General features: G+C 43.3%; 1 protein-coding gene across 1 annotated transcript; it reads left to right on the plus strand.

Annotated features, from left to right (window-relative positions):
• The first annotated feature begins 11,433 nt into the window (after positions 1-11,433).
• LOC141249536 (matrix metalloproteinase-18-like) lies at positions 11,434-19,264 on the plus strand. Its single transcript, XM_073669666.1, has 10 exons — positions 11,434-11,778; positions 13,186-13,430; positions 14,276-14,424; positions 14,514-14,639; positions 15,371-15,532; positions 15,626-15,743; positions 16,131-16,264; positions 16,364-16,520; positions 17,734-17,837; positions 18,891-19,264. The coding sequence occupies exons 1-10, from the start codon at positions 11,677-11,679 to the stop codon at positions 18,989-18,991; spliced, it is 1,398 nt and encodes a 465-aa protein (XP_073525767.1). The 5' UTR covers positions 11,434-11,676; the 3' UTR covers positions 18,992-19,264.
• The last annotated feature ends 1,318 nt before the right edge of the window (positions 19,265-20,582 follow it).

A 20,582-nucleotide genomic window follows, 5' to 3' on the forward strand; every position in this document is an offset into this window, starting at 1 on the left:
CCAATGAGACTACTGCCCACCCAGAATCCTCACAGGGTGACTACGCTTTCCGGAATACTTCTCCCAACCTCAAGAGGCAGTCCAGACGTGCTAGACGTAGAGGCAAGCCGTCACGCCAGGGTCTGTCCTCCCTGAGACCTCCTGACCCCAACCTTGAAGTCCCTACTGAAGCTTCATCTCCCTGTATCCCGGAGAAGCCCCAACGGGTAATGTGCGTGGGTAGTGCACCAGTTCTCCTGCCCGAAGAGACTTCTGCCCATCCAGACTCCACACAGGAGAACTTCCTGCACCCGGCATCAGATGCTTCACCCACTTTAACCGGTGTGCATGTCCAAGGATGCTCCAAAGCTGTGGTTACCTCAGAGTCTGTGCACCTCTACTACCTGGCGGAGGACCCCCTGTTGCCTCCTGAATCCTCCGGGATACCACTCGATGACAAATGGAGAGAGAATTCTCTACACCCGGTACTCGATACTTTGTCCGCTTCGTCCTGTGAGCCTGACAATGGGTACCCCAAAGTGGTAGTTACCCCCGAGTCTCTACACCCCTCCGACCAGGCGGAGGACCTCCAGTTGTCTCCTGAACCCTTCGGGGTGCTACCTGGTAGCGAAAGGACAGAGACTCTCCTATACTCTGTACCTGATACCTCGCTCGCTTCGTCCAGTGAGTCCAACCTAGTGTACTCCGAAGCAGAGGTTACTCCCGAGTCTCTACACCCCTCCGACCAGGCGGAGGACCTCCAGTTGTCTCCTGAACCCTTCGGGGTGCTACCTGGTAGCGAAAGGACAGAGACTCTCCTATACTCTGTACCTGATACCTCGCTCGCTTCGTCCAGTGAGTCCAACCTAGTGTACTCTGAAGCAGTGGTTACTCCCGAGTCTCTACACTCCTCTGACCAGGCGGAGGACCTCCAGTTGTCTCCAGAACCCTTCGGGGTGCCACCTGGTGGTAAATGGACAGAGACTTTCCTATATCCTGGATCTGATACCTCGCTTGCTTCGTCCAGTGAGTCCGACCTAGTGTACTCTGAAGCAGAGGTTACCCGTGAGTCTCTACACCCCTCTGACCAGGCGGAGGACCGCCAGTTGTCTCCAGAACCCTTCGGGGTGCCACCTGGTGGAGAATGGACAGAGACTTTCCTATACTCGGTACCCGATACCTCGCCTGCTTCGTCCAGTGAGTCCGACCTAGTGTACTCTGAAGCAGATGTTTTCTCTGAGCCTCTGCACTCTTCTGACCCGGCGGAGGACCTCCAGTTGTTTCCTGAATCCTCCGGGGTACCACCAGAAAACAAAGAGACAGTGACTTTTCCTCATTATGTACCTGATAACCCGTCTATTTCTTCCTGTGAGCTTGACAAGATGTACCTCGAAGCAGAGATTACCCCCAAGTCTCTGTCCCCCTCCAACCCGGTGGAGGACTTCCAGTTGTCTCCTGTACCCTCTGGGGTGCCACCTGAAAATATGTGGAGAGAGACTTCCTTGTGTGCTGTTCCTGGTACTCCACCCGTTTCGTCTGTTGCTAAGGGTGGCTGGATGGGAGGTAGCATCCTAGCTACCCAGAGGAGACCAGTTTTTCCGGTGGACGGTGGAAGTGATCTCTTCGAAGTGAAGAATTGGCCCTCGAATTCCCTGCGGAAGATTCTGGCAGGCCTGAAGAAGAGGGGGCGTAAGGGGGGGGGTACTGTAACATACCTGGCGGTGTCCTTGCATAGTGGTCCATCTCCCACTGTGCAAGAGCGCGCACTTGATCTCCTGTCCAGAATGTCTCTCTGGCTTCCCTCCATGCTGTCTGTTTGTGTCTGTTTCTGCTGCTTAAGGGCGGCGCCCGATCACTTCCTGCTTTTTGTACCTGCTGTGGGTCACACCCCTTGTGCGTCCTCAGCCTATTGCTGTCTGTCACCTGGTATATAGCTCAGCTGCTCCCATCTATCCCTGCCTGAGCATAGTGTTTCTTTCAGTGTGTGCTTGCACTCTGAAGGTGCCAGGTCCCGTTCTGTGTTCTCTTTTCTGCCTATCCTGGAGGCTGTATTTCCAGGCCTGTCTGAACACGCTCCTAGCCTGTTCCTCCTGCCTTCTAGGGGCCGATTACCTAGACCTGTTCCTGTATCTTGTCTGACCTGTCTGAACACGCTCCTAGCCTGTTCCTCCCGCCTTCTAGGGGCCGATTAACTAGACCCGCTCCTGTATCTTGTCTGTCCTGTCTGAACACGCTCCTTGCCTGTTCGTCCTGCCTCTCTGGGGGCCGTATTCCCAGACCCGCTCCTGTATTTTGCTGCAGTGTCGGTCTCCTCCGTACACTCAGTTCCAGTCTGAACTCTCTCCTATCCTTTACCTGTTTTGCCGCTATGTCCGTTCCCTTCCTTTTTCTGCAGAGTCTGAACTCTTACCTAACTCCTGCTTGTTGTCTCTGTACTCCCGTTTGTGAGTTTGTGGTCCACTCGCTACTTCTCTGCAAGTACTCTGTGAGTATCTGGCTCTGCCTTTCCCTTCCTGTCTGTTCCGTGTGAACAGAGCCCTGTCCCCCCTGCTCAGCCTTGCCAGCTCTGACTCCTTTGCTCACCGCTCCGGCGGTTCTAGCCTGCTCTGACTCCTTTGCTCACCGCTCCGGCGTTTCTAGCCTGCTCTGACTCCTTTGCTCACCGCTCCGGCGGTTCTAGCCTGCTCTGACTCCTTTGCTCACCGCTCCGGCGGTTCTAGCCTGCTCTGACTCCTTTGCTCACCGCTCTGGCGGTTCTAGCCTGCTCTGACTCCTTTGCTCACCGCTCCGGCGGTTCTAGCCTGCTCTGACTCCTTTGCTCACCGCTCGGGCGGTTCTAGCCTGCTCTGACTCCTTTGCTCACCGCTCCGGCGGTTCTAGCCTGCTCTGACTCCTTTGCTCACCGCTCCGGCGGTTCTAGCCTGCTCTGACTCCTTTGCTCACCGCTCCGGCTGTTCTAGCCTGCTCTGACTCCTTTGCTCACCGCTCCGGCGGTTCTAGCCTGCTCTGACTCCTTTGCTCACCGCTCCGGCGGTTCTAGCCTGCTCTGACTCCTTTGCTCGCTGCTCCGGCAGCCTTGCTCCGCTCTGACCCTTTTGCTCACTGCTCCGGCAGTCTCGCTCCGCTCTTATCCTTTTGCTCACTGCTCTGGCAGTCTTGCTCCACTCTTGCTCACCGCTCCAGGCGGTCTCGTCCTGCTTTACTCTTGCTCACTGCTCCGGCAGTCTCGCTCAGCTCTGATCCTTTGCTCACCGCTCCAGGCGGCCTTGTCCTGCCCTGTTCTCGCTCACCTCTCTGGGCGGCCTCACTCTGCTGTGTTTGTCCGCCACATCTGTGGTTCTGTTCCTGAGTCTCAGTGTGTACTGGGTCCTATCCCGCCAGTGTCCCTACCTGCTAGTGCCTCCCTGTCTGCACTCTAGCTGTGCTTGCCTGTACCCCTCTGCCTGTATTGTTCCTGAGTCCCAGTGTGTACTGGGTCCTATCCCGCCTGTGTTCCTACCTGCTAGTGCCTCCCTGTCTGCACTCTAGCTGTGCTTGCCTGTACCCCCCGGCCTGCATACCCACCTGCCTGCATACCAGTCGTGCCTGCCTATACCCACCAGTCTGTGTGCCAGCCTACCAGTCTGTTCCTGTATTCCCCTGTGTGGGTCAACAGCCGTGTCCGGGGTCTGTCCTGGAGTAGCACCTGGTCCCTCTGCTCGGTTCCTCCTTGGTGCACTGGCGTCGTATGCCGTCGTGCGACCCTGGTCGGATCGGGTGAATACCTAGTTACGCCCCTCCAGGCATTCACTCTCCGGCACGGTCCAGTGGAATCACTACAATCACACGCACACGCCGCTCAGCCCGGGCGTGTGCATAACAAATTGCAACTCCCTGACACCAGCAGCGCTCATGCAGCCCCACATAAGGACTCTGCCACCACTATGTCTCACTGTAGGCATCATGCATTTAGAAAAATGTATTTAAAAAAAGGCATGGTACCTACAGTGAAGCATGGTGGAGGCTTTGTCCTCATGTGGGGCTGCATGACTGCTTCTGGTGTTGGGAGCTAAATTTCATTGATGGTGGGAGATAAGGATTCGGCATGTCCAATTTTAGACGCTGTTTCTTTTATATTCAGTGATATAAGCCAGTACCAGAGATTCCCTTGCAGCAGCTGTATCATAAAGAACACAGGACCACTTGGCAGACCACGCGCTCAAATGTATGGCTGAGTCGGGAGACATAGCTGCCGAGCAAACGATCGTCCGAACCATCGTTTGTCCAACAGTTATCTATTGTGTATGAGGCCTCTAAGAGTGAAATGAATGACGTAGTGGAATGTAAAGAAAATTTTGTTGCTTCAAGGCCGCACAATTACAGGGTTCCCGATGGAGCCACTAAACATCTGTTCATAGAAGACGTCACACGCTGCCCCATAAACAGCTTCTTGTATGATTGTAAAGAATGCGGATATCTTAGGGTGTGATCTCTGTGCCCCTCGGGTCTCTTTTGATACTTTTTAGAGTCTTTGTTATTTTGAAGATGTCTCAGAAAATGACGTTTTATCACCAGGCTCCTGATATATAAAATATGTGAATCTTCCTCTATTTCCCCAGGCTTGTACCGGTTCCTTAATGACTCTATAAATCAGTATGGAAGGAAGAGGGAATGACAAACCAGTTAGTTGTACATACGTGACGTGCATGTGGTTACCTCCATATCAGGAAATAAAAAAACAACTCGTGTGTCACAATGTATTTATCTATAAATCATGATTTTAGTGAAAATAATATTTCGTGAATTCTGGAGAAAATGAACAGTTATCGCGTACAATGGCAATGATTCATTGAGTTTTGCATGCCAGTCTTGATCCAGAGCGCACAGGAGTAAGATGAGGCAAAATTAATAAGAGGCTACTGAGCATCACTGTCGCGGATTGGAGTAAATTTCTATTGTAATTCATGACATTTACTGTATATGGAGTAAATTTTGATGAGCATCTTGGCAGCATTCGGCCACATCGCCTCCCAGCTAACCTCCACCCACTTTTCAAAATTATGCTGGAAATGGTCAGGGCTGGAGTAAAACCCCAAAAAGTCGCAAAATGTTTAAACTGTTGAATCGGTGGCATAGACTGTAATTCTGTACAATTCACATTTGCTTCTACAAAAGCTTTTTCCAAAGTCAATTACTTAGAAATGAGCGGATCTTTTGACATTCTAATTTGCTGGCTATGCCGAATTTTTGATTCATGGTTAATATATCTGCACGAATTTTTAATTCTGGAAAGATTTTAATGCTTTGTCGCCTGAGATGTCCATTTTTTGTCTTTTCTACAAGTTTTTAAAAGGATTTGCCAATAAAGATTGTTGAATTTTAATTAATTGCCCGTTGTGTTGAGCTGGATCCATCTTCACTTCCTCATTGACCCAGGCGCTGTGCAGCATCGAGGACGCCATGCTCCATGCCAGACTAGGATTACATCTCAGGGGTGAACTGAAATTTTCTCTTTATTTGAGCTTACACTCTACCAAAGACAGAGAGGATCCCGATGATCATAGGAGCTTACACTCTACAGGAGAAAGATAGAAGACCCCACTAATCATAAGAGCTTACACTCTACAGGAGAGAGAGAGGACCCCACTGACAATAAAAGCTTACACTCTACAGGAGAGAGAGAGGACCCCACTGAACATAAGAGCTTACACTCTATGAGAGGGAGAGAGGACCCCACTGATCATAAGAGCTTACACTCTACAGGTGAGAGAGAGGACCCTGCTGACCATAAGAGCATACACACTACAGGAGAGAGAGGACCCCACTGACCATAAGAGTTTATACTCTACAGGAGAGAGAGAGGACCCTGCTGAAAGTGCTTACACTCTACAGTAGAGAGAGAGGACCCCGCTGACCATAAGAGCATACACTCTACAGGAGAGAGAGAGGACCCTGCTGACCATAAGAGCTTACACTCTACAGAAGAGAGAGAGGACCCCACTGACCATAAGAGCTTACACTCTACAGGAGAGAGAGAGGACCCCACTGACCATAAGAGCTTACACTCTACAGAAGAGAGAGAGGACCCCACTGACCATAAGAGCTTACACTCTACAGGAGAGAGAGGACCCCACTGACCATAAGAGCTTACACTCTACAGGAGAGAGAGAGGAACCCGCTGACCATAAGAGCTTACACTCTACAGAAGAGAGAGAGGACCCCGCTGACCATAAGAGCTTACACTCTACAGGAAAGAGAGAGAGAGGACCCCACTGACCATAAGAGCTTACAGTCCACAGCAGAGATATGGTCTTCAGTAGTTGAGGTGGAAATTACAGTACCAGCCAGTTTGCTCACATACAATACCAGGCAAAGTATTCCTCCACATATACTGCATCAACAGCCACAGTGTGCCTGACATATAGTTCCAGCCAAAGTATTTACCCGTATAAATGTACCATACATTATGAATCACTATGCAGAGCTTATCTGAGTGTTTCTCATAAAGCTCGACAAAATGTTCCCCCAGTGTTATCCACAATGCCCTAACATTGCCAGCCATAATGCCTTCACATTGCCAGCCATAATGCTCCTCAGTGTGCAGACAGCAGCCGCAGCTCCATTCATGGAAAATAATCACCTAACGAGCTTACTGCTAGTGGCCTCACAGCCAGGTCTCTGCATCTGTTCACTGCAGATCAACCAATAGAAATAACTTTATGCCCCACTTGTCAGGAAAGGAGCAAAGCCTCTGGAGTAACATGACAGAAGGGACTATATTGTCAGCTGCCAGAGGGGGAAGGAGACTGATTCTGCCTACAGCCCAGCCTCCTGCACAACATTTTAGCTACAACACCAAGAGGAACACATGGAAGAATAAAGAATGTAAACAGTACATTTTTATGTTGGTTACATTCAGTGTGAAACTGAACATATTTTTTGGGACAATCCCAGTAAATTAACTCAGAGATGATTAGTTAAATTTAAGAAAATGATAATTCCACTTAGTTTATCACCATACATTAATATATAGAAAACTTGAGTTGGCTCCCCTCTTTATAGGGCCCCATTTCTGTCTCTATCGTGCATATCCCCTTGTTATAAATTCCAATTGATATCTTTGCAGTAAATCATCTTTAACCGCAGAAGTATATTTACAGGCAAGGACAAGTCCAATGTAATCTATTTTTTTTATCCTTGCTGCCTCGTTTGTCCTGCTTACTTTTCTGGGAAACATTGCTAAAGTAAATCTAAGTTTATCCCAGTAATCTATTATTACATGTCATTTTATATATAAATTCGACTTACCAGCAATGCAGCAAAATACTAATTACTGTATATGTTTAGAAAGATGGAAACTTCTAAGACGTGACGATGAACTTTGGGGCAAGGGTCAACATGTCATAGAGGAAGCAGATGCGAAGGGGCGTACGATCACGAAGGAGCCCAGAAAACGCTAGTCTTAACCCCGTCACCTGGGCTATGAGAAAAAGGAGAATTGGCCATATGATCCTGCGCCCATACGCATCACTAGGAATATGCTGCCCTTAATTCATTAATAATCACTAAATAAAAAAATTCTTTGATTTCCAATGTTATTTCAATGCAAAATACTAATTTATGTGGCTTTAAATCAATATAATCTCTGGGGGAGGCAAAAATTAGGACATAGCTCCCCATAAAGAGCAGTATACCTATGCATCCTGAGCCAACTAAAGACTGGTCAAGTTTTGCTCCTTTTTGCAAGCGCCTCTGTGCAAGAGTACCTCTAGGATGTGTAGCTGTGTAGCTGAAGCCATGCCGGCCGCACCCTTATGACTGAAAGCCGGTGGCTCCCAGAAGGAATAAAGTTAATTTTCTCCAAGGTGCCGCATTTTTTTCGGCCGGCACCTTCCTAATGTGAACAGGTGCTTGGGATGCAACAGCGCAGAAGATGAGGACACAGCGGTAACTTAACCAAGGATTATTGATTACTCTAACACAACAATTTGAATGATTCAGATACAAAATTAAACAAGATTAGCAGATTATTGTAGAGCATAAAAATGTTTTGCAATTTAAACGTAAGTCACTTCTTCGGATCAAAGCAGCAGTAACAGATGTAACAATTAAACCCTATCAGACAAGGCACTAAACATTTACATTAGGTATAAGCGTCTCTATTACTCTGTCCTATGGTGCATCACAATCGTCGTTACCCTGTCACTCTGGTTGTAATGATGCACGCTGTCTGAGCCCTAACGAGAGCCTATGCTACACCGTTAGGGCTCAAGTCCCTTCTAGGTGAGTCACTACTAGCACACATAGCGCTAGCTGCCTCTGTCCACTGAAACGTACTTCTGCACCTCGCGGATCTCATGAATGTGCCTCTAACATGGTCAGCTCATGGCTCTGGTCACACTCGCTTGATTCTGGCTCCGTTCACTTAGCTCTGGTCTCCGTCCCTCGATTCTTGCCTCGGCTCTGGTCACTCGATCCTTCACTTGGTTCTACTCTTGGATCTGGTTACTCGATTCTTATCTTGGATCTGGCTACTCGATTCTTCACTCAGGTCTGGTCACTAGATTCTTCTCTCGGATCTGGATACTCGATTCTTCACTCAGGTCTGGTCACTAGGTTCTTCTCTTGGATCTGGTTACTTGATTCTTTACTCAGTTCTGTTCACTTGGTTCTTCTCTTGGATCTAGTTACTCGATTCTTCACTCAGTTCTCCCCTTGGATCTGCTCAATCGTAATAGTGAATATAAGCCAACTTGCTGCACCACATGTCTGCCCTGCTACAGGTTCAGGCCCCAACTCCACCCCTCCTCTGCTCTCATGGACCTTTCATAATTACTAACTGCGGCACAGCTATCACTTGACCTGATGTCTCTTACAGTCTCTTCCCCCAGGGAACATGCAGTTTACTCTTGAGTTCTTGCTAATGCAATTCTCACTGCTTTCCCTTTTCCTATCATATTTGACCAGCAGATGTCGGTGTTCACTTGCAGACACTCTGTCAGGCATTAACTGTTTGAGTCTTCACAATTGTTCATCTCCTTACACTAATGCTATTAACCTGCAGATAAACCCCAAATTAGCAGGTTAATTGCTTTATCCAACCTGACAAGTCCGCTTTAAATGAAGCTGTGTTGTAGTTCCCATCAGCAATTGACTGGGATCAAGGTAAAAGAAAATTAGTTTATTTTCCTTTATTCTCAGGACAGCATCAACAAGGGCGAAAAGAGCCTGATGTTTGCTTCCTGTTCTATAACTCTTGGGAAAGCTACCCCTCCCTTGTTGGTGAACAATGCAGTTTTTGTGAAAAGGAAACACTACTCAATAGTAAAGTGGATGGGAACAACTAGGACTGGGCTCCCTAAATATGCCCATACACCTTAGATAACCATCGACCAAGTGTTCATTCTGTAGATGTCTATCTCTTTCAACTTTCCTCCTACACATGCATCTTTGCTTCAGCCGGTCATAGAAGTGTTTTCAGTGTGGAGAGAAGAGGAAGACAACTCTGAAAATGATTTATCTTCTACAGGAACCAAAAGTTTTAGCATTGAAATTCAACATGTCCCAATTTACTTCCCAAGAGGAGTTAAAAAAACCCCATACCCATTACATGATCAGCCATTCAGTTGACATAAATATAAGATGATAAGGATACTTTTGATACTTTGAAAATCAGTATCAGAATGACTGTATAATGCCTGATATGTTTAGCTCAATCTCAGTCCATTTAGCCTTAATGACAAATCCTCATTGTCCCTCCTCCCTGCTGAGATCTCGCACTGCTCAGTACAAGCTGCAGCTGACAGTCACACTGGAAGGGTGGCGACTGAATACATTGGACTCCTCAGCTCTCTCACTCATTAACAGGACTCATGAAATGCTCATCTTATTATCAGCATTATAAAGTAATTCTGACAAGGATTTTTGAAGCAAAACACCAGTCTCATCAGGTCTAAGAGATCCATATGTGGCGCCCCTGGGGGTTCGACCGCCACAAAGATGCTGCACCTCTTTAATGGGGTGTGGTATCTCTCCTTCGAGGTAAGGATGGTGCAATCGTCAGGACCCCACCTCTACATCCAACACCACACTTCTCCCACCGGGGGGGGGGACAATAGGCACCAGGGTGCTGCTCCCATCTGGGATAATGGGAGATTGGGGAACCAAAAGATAGGGGGAACCATGTAGTGGGTGAGGGTGGAGAATGCACATTTAGGTTACACTTAATAATTCATATTTAATAAACAGCCATCTTGGGCTTATGATCTTTGATTGTGATCTTCATCACTGAATGTGGCTTTCTGTGTGAACCTGCAGTTGATGGGGACACGGTCCTCGTACTCTGGCCTTGAGTCGAGGAGCAGGTTTGAGTTAACGGCTGTCTCAACCCGGTCAAGGACCATACCCAAGAAGGCCTGGAGCTTAGGAGTCTAGCTCCACCGCAAAAGGATCCCAGGGGGATGCAGACGGAGCGGTATACGCCACCTGTCCTCATTGTTCTAGCCTAGTCAGAGGGATTCCGGCTGCAAGAGGGGTACCGGCCCCCGACACCTGACTTTGCTACTCTACGTCCTAGTCAGGAAAGCCCGGAAGGCTCAGTGGATCCCACCGGGTAGAGGGCGGAGCAGAGTCGACACCCGTACCCTTGTTCTGTGCGTAGTCCAGAGGGAGACCCGGCCTTTCTACACACACACGGACAGGAGAGGACTCAGTTTGAAGTCTAGGAACACTCTGGTGCGGGGTCCTGACTAAAACACTTGAATTACTCGGAGGTTGTCGGACCCCCGGTCCTGGTGACCACAGAGCCCCGTGAGGAGCAGAGAGAAGCCTTGCTGCTGCATGCTCTACCGTGAGTAAAAACCCTGGAAGTCAACCCCTATGGCCTCCAGACTCTTTATTTCTGCACCGCACCGCACCAGACCTCCTCCACTATGACTCCCTCCATCCTCGTCTCTGCCCTGAGGCCCTGCTCCGCCTGTGGGGAGTAGTATCAACTTCGGCTGCCACAACATCCCGCCTCAGAAGACTGCAGCAGCGCTGGTGGCCTTCACCAGGAGCCACAGGTGGCGTAGTCGAGATCAGCCACTCAACCCGGATGAGCCCGTACCACCCTTTTTAATGTGACGGCCCTGGACACGGAGCGGGTCCAGGCCACGGCTACAACCCGCTAAACATCTGACCCGGCTCCGAGTACCCCCCATCTTCCCAGGGAGGGCTGCGAGCGTCACACACATACAATAATGTGTACAGTTTGTACTGTGAAATATTATGAAAAATTAGCTTTAAGCTAAACTCATTTACCTTTTTGCAATAAAATCTGAAGCTGCAGTGATTAAGATAACCGATTATAACCGTGTAATGCCCAACCAAGGGATTTCCCAAATGAGTCTTCAAACTTGTTTAATCTGGCAATTTCACATGTCCCCCCCCCCAACCCACATGCACGCGTGTCCTCATAACATTCACTTTATATGCTTTGCTAATAGCCTGCCTGACAGAATTACCTGGAAGGCTCGAGGCGCTGTGTTTCCTGTCATACATGGGAATTGTATACTATTACTTAACTGCAGTTGTGTCACTTTGTTGGAACGGATCCACGTTTGCCACAATAATTAAGAAAGTCTAATATGACTCATATTTTATGAGACATCCAGGGGCTATATAAAGGCAGGACCCAATGTCTGGCAAGTATCCTTCTACAACCTGAGCTCCAGCAAAATGCACTGTCTCCCCATCCTGCTGCTGTCCTGGGCTGCGATGTCTGCCGCCTTCCCAGCTGCATCGCAAGAACTGGAAAGGAAACATGCAAACATGGCCCAGGTAAGTATCTCATCTATCTATCTATCTATCTATCTATCTATCTATCTATTATCTATCTATCCATCCCCCCACCCACACCCATCTATCTATCTATTTAACTATCTATCTCTCATATCTATCTATATCTATCATTATCTATCTATCTATCTATCTATCTATCTATCTCATATCTATCTATCTATCTATCTCATATCTATCTATCTATCTCTATCCCATATCTATCTATCTATCTATCCCATATCTATCTATTATCTATCTATCTATCTATCTATCTATCCCATATCTATCTCATATCTATCTATCTATCTATCTATCTCTATCCCATATCTATCTATCTATCTATCTATCTATCTATCCCATATCTATCTATCTATCTATCTATCTATCTATCTATCTATCTATCTATCTCATATCTATCTATTATCTATCTATCTATCCCATATCTATCTATCTATCTATCTATCTATCCCATATCTATCTATTATCTATCTATCTATCTCATATCTATCTATCTATCTATCCCATATCTATCTATCTATCTAATATCTATCTATCTCTATCCCATATCTATCTATCTATCTATCTATCTATCTATCTATCTATCTATCCCATATCTATCTATCTATCTCATATCTATCTATCTATCTATCTATCTATCTATCTATCTATCTATCTCTATCCCAAATCTATCTATCTATCTATCCCATATCTATCTATCTATCTATCTATCTATCTATCTATCTATCTATCCCATATCTATCTATCTATTATCTATCTATCTATCTCATATCTATCTATCTATCTATCTATCCCATATCTATCTATCTATTATCTATCTATCTATCTCATATCTATCTATCTCTATCCCATATCTATCTATCTATCTATCTATCTATCTATCTATCTATCTATCTATCCCATATCTATCTATCTATCTATTATCTATCTATCTCATATCTATCTATCTATCTATCTATCTATCTATCTATCTATCTATCTATCTATCTCTATCCCATATCTATCTATCTATCTATCTCTATCTCATATCTATCTATCACATATCTATCTATCTATCTTTATCTCATATCTATCTATCTATCACATATCTATCTATCTATCTATCACATATCTATCTATCTATCTATCTCATATCTATCTATCTATCACATATCTATCTATCTATCTATCTATTATCTATCTATCTCTATCTCATATCTATCTATCTATCTATCTATCCCATATCTATCTATCTATCTATCTATTATCTATCTATCTCTATCTCATATCTATCTATGCATCTTTCTATCTATCTGAATGAATTCAACCTCATATTAAACCCTTCTCATTTATACATGTACTTCTGGGTCCTACATGTACTAAGTATTTTAAATTGATCTCATTCCCAAGAAATACCTAGAACGGTTCTATGATCTGAAAACTACTGGAAGACCAGTCGGAAGAACTAACAACAACAATCCATTTGTTAAAAAGCTTCAAGAAATGCAGCAGTTCTTTGGTCTGCAAGTGACTGGACAACTGGACAAGAAGACTGTAGAAATGATGGAGAAGCCTCGGTGCGGTGTTCATGACATCGGTGAATACAGCACCGTCCCTAAAAGTTCTGCCTGGCAGAAAAGCGATATCACCTACAAGTAAGCATTTCCTACATGAGCTGATTTGTTTTTTTTTGTGTGCTCGTCTGTAATCTGCAGGCTGCAGGTGTGCAAATTCGCTGCAGTGCCACCACAGGAGAAATTAGGCATTACATAGTTCTCCACTGAGTCAATGAGTTGTCCAAATAATGCATGGGTATGCTAGGTCCTCCAAAGGAAGGACAACATTTAGAGCCGCTGTCACTTATGGCTAATGATAACTGATTTACAATAAAGTGTGTACTATATTTTATGTAAATCCTGCCGACAATGCACCACACACAAAATGGCTTAAGAAGATACAATCTTTATTAGAAAGATCTAAAATAACTTTTTACAGAAAAAAGGGAAAATGAGGAAATACACCGCACAAGTATCAGAAATTGAGATATGATCCCAATAGATGCAGTATGTATACACATAAGTCCGCCATAGAGTATTTCATATAAGTCAAGTATAGGAACAAACAGACTTTGCACATATAAATAATATGTTATATAACACTTTTTAATGTACCAATTTAATGTTTAAAAATTCTGAAGCAATATAAAACCAATTTATGGCCGCACCCCAACATGTGTTTCATCTTTCACTTGGTCAAAGGAATCCCCTTGACAAAGAATAAGGCGAAACGCGAGTCGGGGTGCAGCCATCTATTTAAGGGTTTTATATTGTCTGTGGTATTTTTTTGCTTATAAATATTAGCTTGTATTTTTTTATGGTCTTAAGGTCCTCAAAACAACATTTTATAAATACATTTCTACTATTCAGTTATTCATGTATACAGTTGAGGAGCATATCTTACATTTTATATTCATCTAAATATTTTCTGTTTTTAATTTAAGAATTGTGAATTTCACACCCGACATGCCACAAGCTGATGTGGAGTCTTCCATCAAAAGGGCGTTCAAAGTCTGGAGTGATGTGACCCCATTGACCTTCACCAGGGTCTACAATGGAGAATGTGATATTGAAATCAAATTTGTTGAAGGAGGTAACAATGAATATTTATCGGTATGGCCGCTAATAATTACTTTGCGCTATGATCTCCTAATACTAATTAGCTTCATCTTTATTTTTTAGATCACAGTGATAACAGTCCATTTGATGGACCTGATGGAATTTTAGCTCATGCTTTCCAGCCTGGGCCTCATATTGGGGGTGATACTCACTTTGATGACGCTGAAACATTTACAAAAACCAGCCAACGTAAGTCATGGGTTTGTGATTTCATAGACTTGTAGTATTTCAAGCACTTCTGAGGGCTGAAGGGATTGTCCAGGGGACAAAAATTATTTTTTAAAATTGTTCAGATAGGCTAAGAAAAACTATAAATAATAGATTGTTTGCAGCTCCCCGCTGGTCTCTATTCGATGGTGTTGTCTCAACATCAAAAATGGACCACAACGCCCGTTCAATCACTGGATGTAGCGGGACACTTCTGCTTCCAGTGATTGATTGAGAGTCATTTCCAGTATGTTCTCAGTAAGTAGGGACCAGCGAGGACTGGGTAATCATTGAATTTACTTCCTTTTTTTAAGTCTAACCACTTTTACAAATATTTTTGACCCCTAGGCAATCCATTGACAAGGGGAGGCCATCAGTTCAATAATTGAGGGTCAACAGGATGAATGATATCCCCTTCATTATTTACACCATTACAGTGGCCAATGAGATAGGCCACCAGTAGTCGACATGCAATAATGCCTTAAAAGCAGGGGCTGTAGCACAATTCAAGTAACTTTTGGTGCATTACAATGCCTACACTGTACATTTTGGCACTTGTGAAGGTACCAACAATTGAACTGCAACTAATCAGAAATTGGTGGCAAATACTAGCAATATGCCAATAAGTTATGGTTTTGAAAAAATTTTTTAGTGAGAATTATTCGGCACTCAGTTTCATCTAATCACTTTCTCATCTTATCTTCCCCTTCTAGAGTACAATTTGTTTCTGGTAGCTGCTCATGAATTTGGACATGCTCTTGGCCTTCACCACTCCACAGACCAAGGAGCCCTTATGTATCCCACTTACTCAAGCACCGACCCTAATAATTTCCACCTGCCTCAAGATGACATTGATGCCATTCAGTCTCTCTACGGTAAGGAGGAGGTCTCCAATTCTTCCGTTCTGGACCAATGCAATCATTCTTGATGCTACAGATTATTAATTTATCTATAAATATATTTTTTAGGAAAGACATCAAATCCTATTCAGCCAACTGGTCCTACCACACCTTCTAAATGCGACCCTAACCTTGCCTTTGATGCCGTGACTACTCTTCGAGGAGAACTATTCTTTTTTTTAAACAGGTAAGTTATAATAAAGACTTCTTCTGATGTCAGTCACACATGTATATCTAGCTATACTATTAAAGATGTGCTCTTCTTACCTTTCTTCTTGGCTCACGATATCCCAAGATAAGTGACGTAAAATGACGAGCTTTAAAAAATAATCTTGAGTTAAAACACCTGGCAGAGTATTGCATAAGTTTGTTTCTTTCGTGGCTTGTCAGTGAACCACTGATCTCAGATATAGCGAAAGGTTGGACATATTTGTAATTCAAATGGATAATACAAGGTTGGAAACCATTGGACCAGCCATAGTGATGCACTGGAGAGCACTTACTAAATGTGCCTGGAAAGTTCTATAAGTTCTACATTTTATAACTCAAAGTATTCTTTATTTTTATTTCTCAGATTCATTCTTCGCATACATCCAAGAGGGGGAGAATCTGACTTACTTTTCATCCAGACATTGTGGCCATCTTTACCCAGTGATGTTGATGCTGCCTATGAGAACCCAATTACTGGGGATATTCTAGTTTTTAAAGGTAACATAAGTGTTTTATTACCTTTCAAGTAGTAAAAAGTGAAAATGGATTTTTACATTATTTGATTCATGATGTCGTTATGTTCTATTTTGACTTCAGGAAACAAATATTGGACTCTTGACGGCTTTGAAGTGTCCCAAGGACCCAGAAGTATCACCAAATTGGGACTTCCCAAAAATGTTAAGAAGATTGATGCTGCCGTTCATGTTGAGCATCTGGGCAAAACATTCTTCTTCGTGAACAATAAGTATTATAGGTAAGAATGACAGCGGTGATCTAAAAATGTTGAATATACTGGTACCTACTTTGGGGGTAATTCCCAACTCCTGGTTACCCATTTGTAACATAAACTCAATGTAAATTTTGGCAATTGGCTTGGTTGACATCAACTGACAATATTCATGACACTTTTTTTTGCCAAAGAAGTCATGGATGAGGGCCTATATATGGGGGTTAGGGTATGGAGCTGTGTTTTTCGAGAGATCCAGAATAGATGGTTTGGCGGTCTTTCACTTATTTGTTTATTTGTAATCAGCATGTGACCACTGCAGCCAGTCAGTCAGAGGCCACAACAGTCATGTTTCTTAGGTAAACCAACAGCTCACCAAAACTGTAATGGCTTCATGCAAGGTGCTAGGCAGCTTGTCAATATAATCAAGTAAGAAAAAACCCGGTACTCCGTCTTTCTTGAGAAAACTCTGTGTTTATTGTCACTTTATTCCACATGTGCTAAAACCACTGAACACAGATCCTCAATTACTGACGCGTTTCGGAAGTAAACTTTTCATAGCTATGAATAAGGAAGATAACTTCCGAAACGCATCAATAGCTGAGGATCTGTGTTCAGTGTTTTTGGCACGTATGCAATAAAGTTCGAATTTTCTCAAGAAGGATGGAGTACCGGCTTGTTTCTTACTTTGTCATGTTCCATACTACTGCCACCATTTTGCAGAGTGGTGATGTCAATAACGTATATGTGACTGCTATGGCCTCTGATTAGCTACGGTGGTGACATGATGGTCACAAAATCGAGGAGGATAGCTAGTGCATAAGTGCTGCATCTCCAGAAAGAGAGTTCAAAACAGTTTATTTTATTTTTTTTCTTTTATATAATTTTTTCATTTTTTTAGAAGCCGGATATCATGGATTACCAAGTATGTCGTATTATTGGGCAGTCGTAAAAATATATACAAGCTTACCTATAAATTTCTACTTCCAATAATATTTTCTATTTCTAGGCTAGAAACCAAAAAATGTCAACATTTTGAGAATATTGCATTAAAGAAATTGTTCTTTCTTTTTGGTTAAAAATGCAACATAATCCTAATACTATTACGGGATTCAGTCCCAAAAATAATTATACAAATGTGGCCTAACCCTCACGTTTAGTTACCTTCATCATACACGCTGCTTATTTTTAGATCTTTTCTTGGCTAAAGTGTAAAACTGGTCTAACTTTTCCATTTCAGCTATGATGAAGACAGACAAGTAATGGATCAAGGATTTCCAAAGTTTATTGCCAAAGGCTTCCCTGGAATGAGACCAGGAATTAATGCAGCATTTTATTACAAAGGTATATGACCCAATGATGTTTTGGGGGGGGGGGATAACTTAGCCAAAAATTGCTACAGTTTTGGGAAATCAAAACTAAATGAAATAATATATGTTTAGTAGTGATGAGCAAGCATGTTCTGTTAACCCTTTCGGCGAGCATGCTCGGGTGCTCGCTGAGTATCTTCAGCGGGCTCGGGTGTTATGTTTTAGTCACTCCTGTGCTCATGATTTGCGACTTTTTGACAGCTTTAATAAATGTGAGGAATGTCTAAGGAACAGGCATTCCTCACATGTATTAAAACTGTTAAACAGTCGCAAATCATGCGCACGGAGTGACTCAAACATAACACCAAGCAGGCTGAAGATACTCGGAAAACACCCGAGCATGCTCGTAAATCTTGATGCTATTTTGAACTAGTTGAATTTTCTGCTTCTGACCCAAAAAGTTTTACTTTTAGAGACACTAGACCAAATTTGCATACATTTATTGCCTGGAGTAAGGTTTGCCAAACATATTAGGAAGCGCACAACTCTTAATAATTTGGAGCATTTTTTGGACTGTCCATGGACCAGCAAAAATTTGCACAATTTTGAAATGACTGCATTTTGTGACTTTATGGTGCCAGAAAAATGGTAAAGAAGGAATAATAATTTCCCTTCTAAAAGATATAATTTTCTGTTCATGACAATTTAGTCAATTGGGATCATAAAATCATAAGATCATAAAAAAATTTGGGCAAAGGCAACCAAGGTAATCAAATGACAAAATAACATATATTCCCTTGTTATACTGTATCGGACAAATTCCAGTGCTAGTGCCATGATTCTCTCCGTTGGTTTTTGTTTTGCTGCAATTTTGTAGCTTACACTAGTGAGGCCAGTGATGGGCTGAAGTGGTCAAGATGACAGTCAATGGCCAAGAGAATTTATAATATATCAGTATGGGTTTGTCAATTTTTCACCAATTTGGCCAAACGCTTGAGTCCAGACTTTGACTATGGTCTAAATGTAAAAAATTGTGCATTATGCCCAGTTTTCATAATAACTTATACATTTTTTTTTGTTCTTTCAGATCTTCTTTACTTCTTCCAGGATTCAGTTCAGTATGAATATAACATTGACTCGAAGAGAATCCAGCAAGTTCTCAGAAGTAACAGCTGGCTGGGATGTTAAGAACACATGTTTATGGCAGTGTCTTGTAAATGGTAGCGTCAGCTACAAATCACAGAACTATTTACACCGTGACGTGTCCAGTTCTGACATTTATAACTGTGAAAGCCTCTATGTAACCATCATACTGTATTCTGTCCTTTATCCATCAGGACAACTATGCAGCTGTTTGTAGCAACGTATTTATATTAGTGAGGAAATATATATTTACATATTTTAACTGCTATATTTTATATGGACGTGATGATAATAATAATAAACTATGATTTTTCTAAACTGTTTGGCAAATTTTGTTCGTTTTGCGGAGGGGTTTCTCCTCTTTGACAATCCCTTTTTAAGCTGATCACATAGTGTACTGCTGCGCACATAGAGTACCTGTTTAATTACCCTGCAGCACCTCCACTGGGGAAAGAAAGTATTGCACAGTTCTCTGTTTACCCAATGCACAGACATGTTGGGTCCTCCAGAGTCAGGGTTCATTCACACAACTGTATTCTCTGTCCAAATGCTGTCCGTAGAAAAACGGACCGCACATAGGCAGCACTAATACCAATGTTATTCATTGGGACAGTATATCATATTATTTTTATGGATACATTGCAATTCTGTAACATAGGAAGCTGTAAATGGTTAAAAGCTGCTGCTGGAAAAAAAACGTATTATACATGGATGACCAGTGAGAGAAGAATCGTCAAGGATGAAACTGTCAATTTTTTTATACAACCATGTGAACTTAGCCTAAGAAACACTCTTTATAACCGCACCCAACTTCAGTTATAGTGGATATTTTTGACCAGATTTCAAGATGCAAATTGTATATATTAAATAGATATCTTAGAACTGATGAGGCTGGTGTATTTATTTTGAAAAATGTTCTAAGAATGATTGCATAACTCTGATATTAAAATGCACATGACTCACCTCCAGAGCCGTGGGGTACTCGGCAGCCGGGCCTATGGATGCCCGTGGGGGATATCACGGTGGCTGGCCCGGTCCGTGGCCCAGGGCGGTCACCAAAAAGGGGGATTATTTATAGGGGATTTATAACAATCAGTAAACTGAGTCACACAAAACCATCAAAGTGCCCATGTGTCTGCATAAACAGCAAAAACCTATAATATAACACATGGACGATAATATATAAAATGTAACATTTATTATTAATATATTAAAAACAATGAAAAATACATAAATATAATAAGAAAAGGGAAGCAACACAAACAAAGGTCGCCGGGATTGACAGCTATAGTACATATAGGAATATTCACTAGTGAATCAAATTTAGTCACATGCTGCAAATGTATAAAAGATCCGCACTGCAATTAATCATGTAAGATTTACATAGGATACAAAGTGTAAGTAGATAAACTCACAGTGCAAAACAGTCAATAAAGCAGCAGAGTGTATAGTAAGACAGAGTATAGAGTAAGTACAAATAACAGAGCTGTACTGACCCGTAAGACCTGAATCCAATTCAGTGTCTTACCACGATACCTCCTGGAGGTGCTCTGCTCATAGACCATCCCACTTCTGTGGAAGGCAGGTAGCTCAATCTCCTCCAGGTCATCCACTTCTTCTTCAGTGTCTGACTGGT

Source organism: Phyllobates terribilis, unplaced genomic scaffold (assembly GCF_046119375.1).
Source record: "Phyllobates terribilis strain yellow unplaced genomic scaffold, ASM4611937v1 Scaffold_2__4_contigs__length_985480577, whole genome shotgun sequence".
Taxonomy (NCBI): domain Eukaryota; kingdom Metazoa; phylum Chordata; class Amphibia; order Anura; family Dendrobatidae; genus Phyllobates; species Phyllobates terribilis.

What these genes read in the sequence shown, in the direction of transcription:
- LOC141249536 (XM_073669666.1), top strand. Translation starts at nt 11,677, where the DNA reads ATGCACTGTCTCCCCATCCTGCTGCTGTCCTGGGCTGCGATGTCTGCC. An exon ending in TGCCATTCAGTCTCTCTACG is followed by an intron (nt 15,533 to 15,625) that starts GTAAGGAGGAGG and finishes TATATTTTTTAG; the next exon opens with GAAAGACATCAAATCCTATT. An exon ending in CTATTCTTTTTTTTAAACAG is followed by an intron (nt 15,744 to 16,130) that starts GTAAGTTATAAT and finishes TTTATTTCTCAG; the next exon opens with ATTCATTCTTCGCATACATC.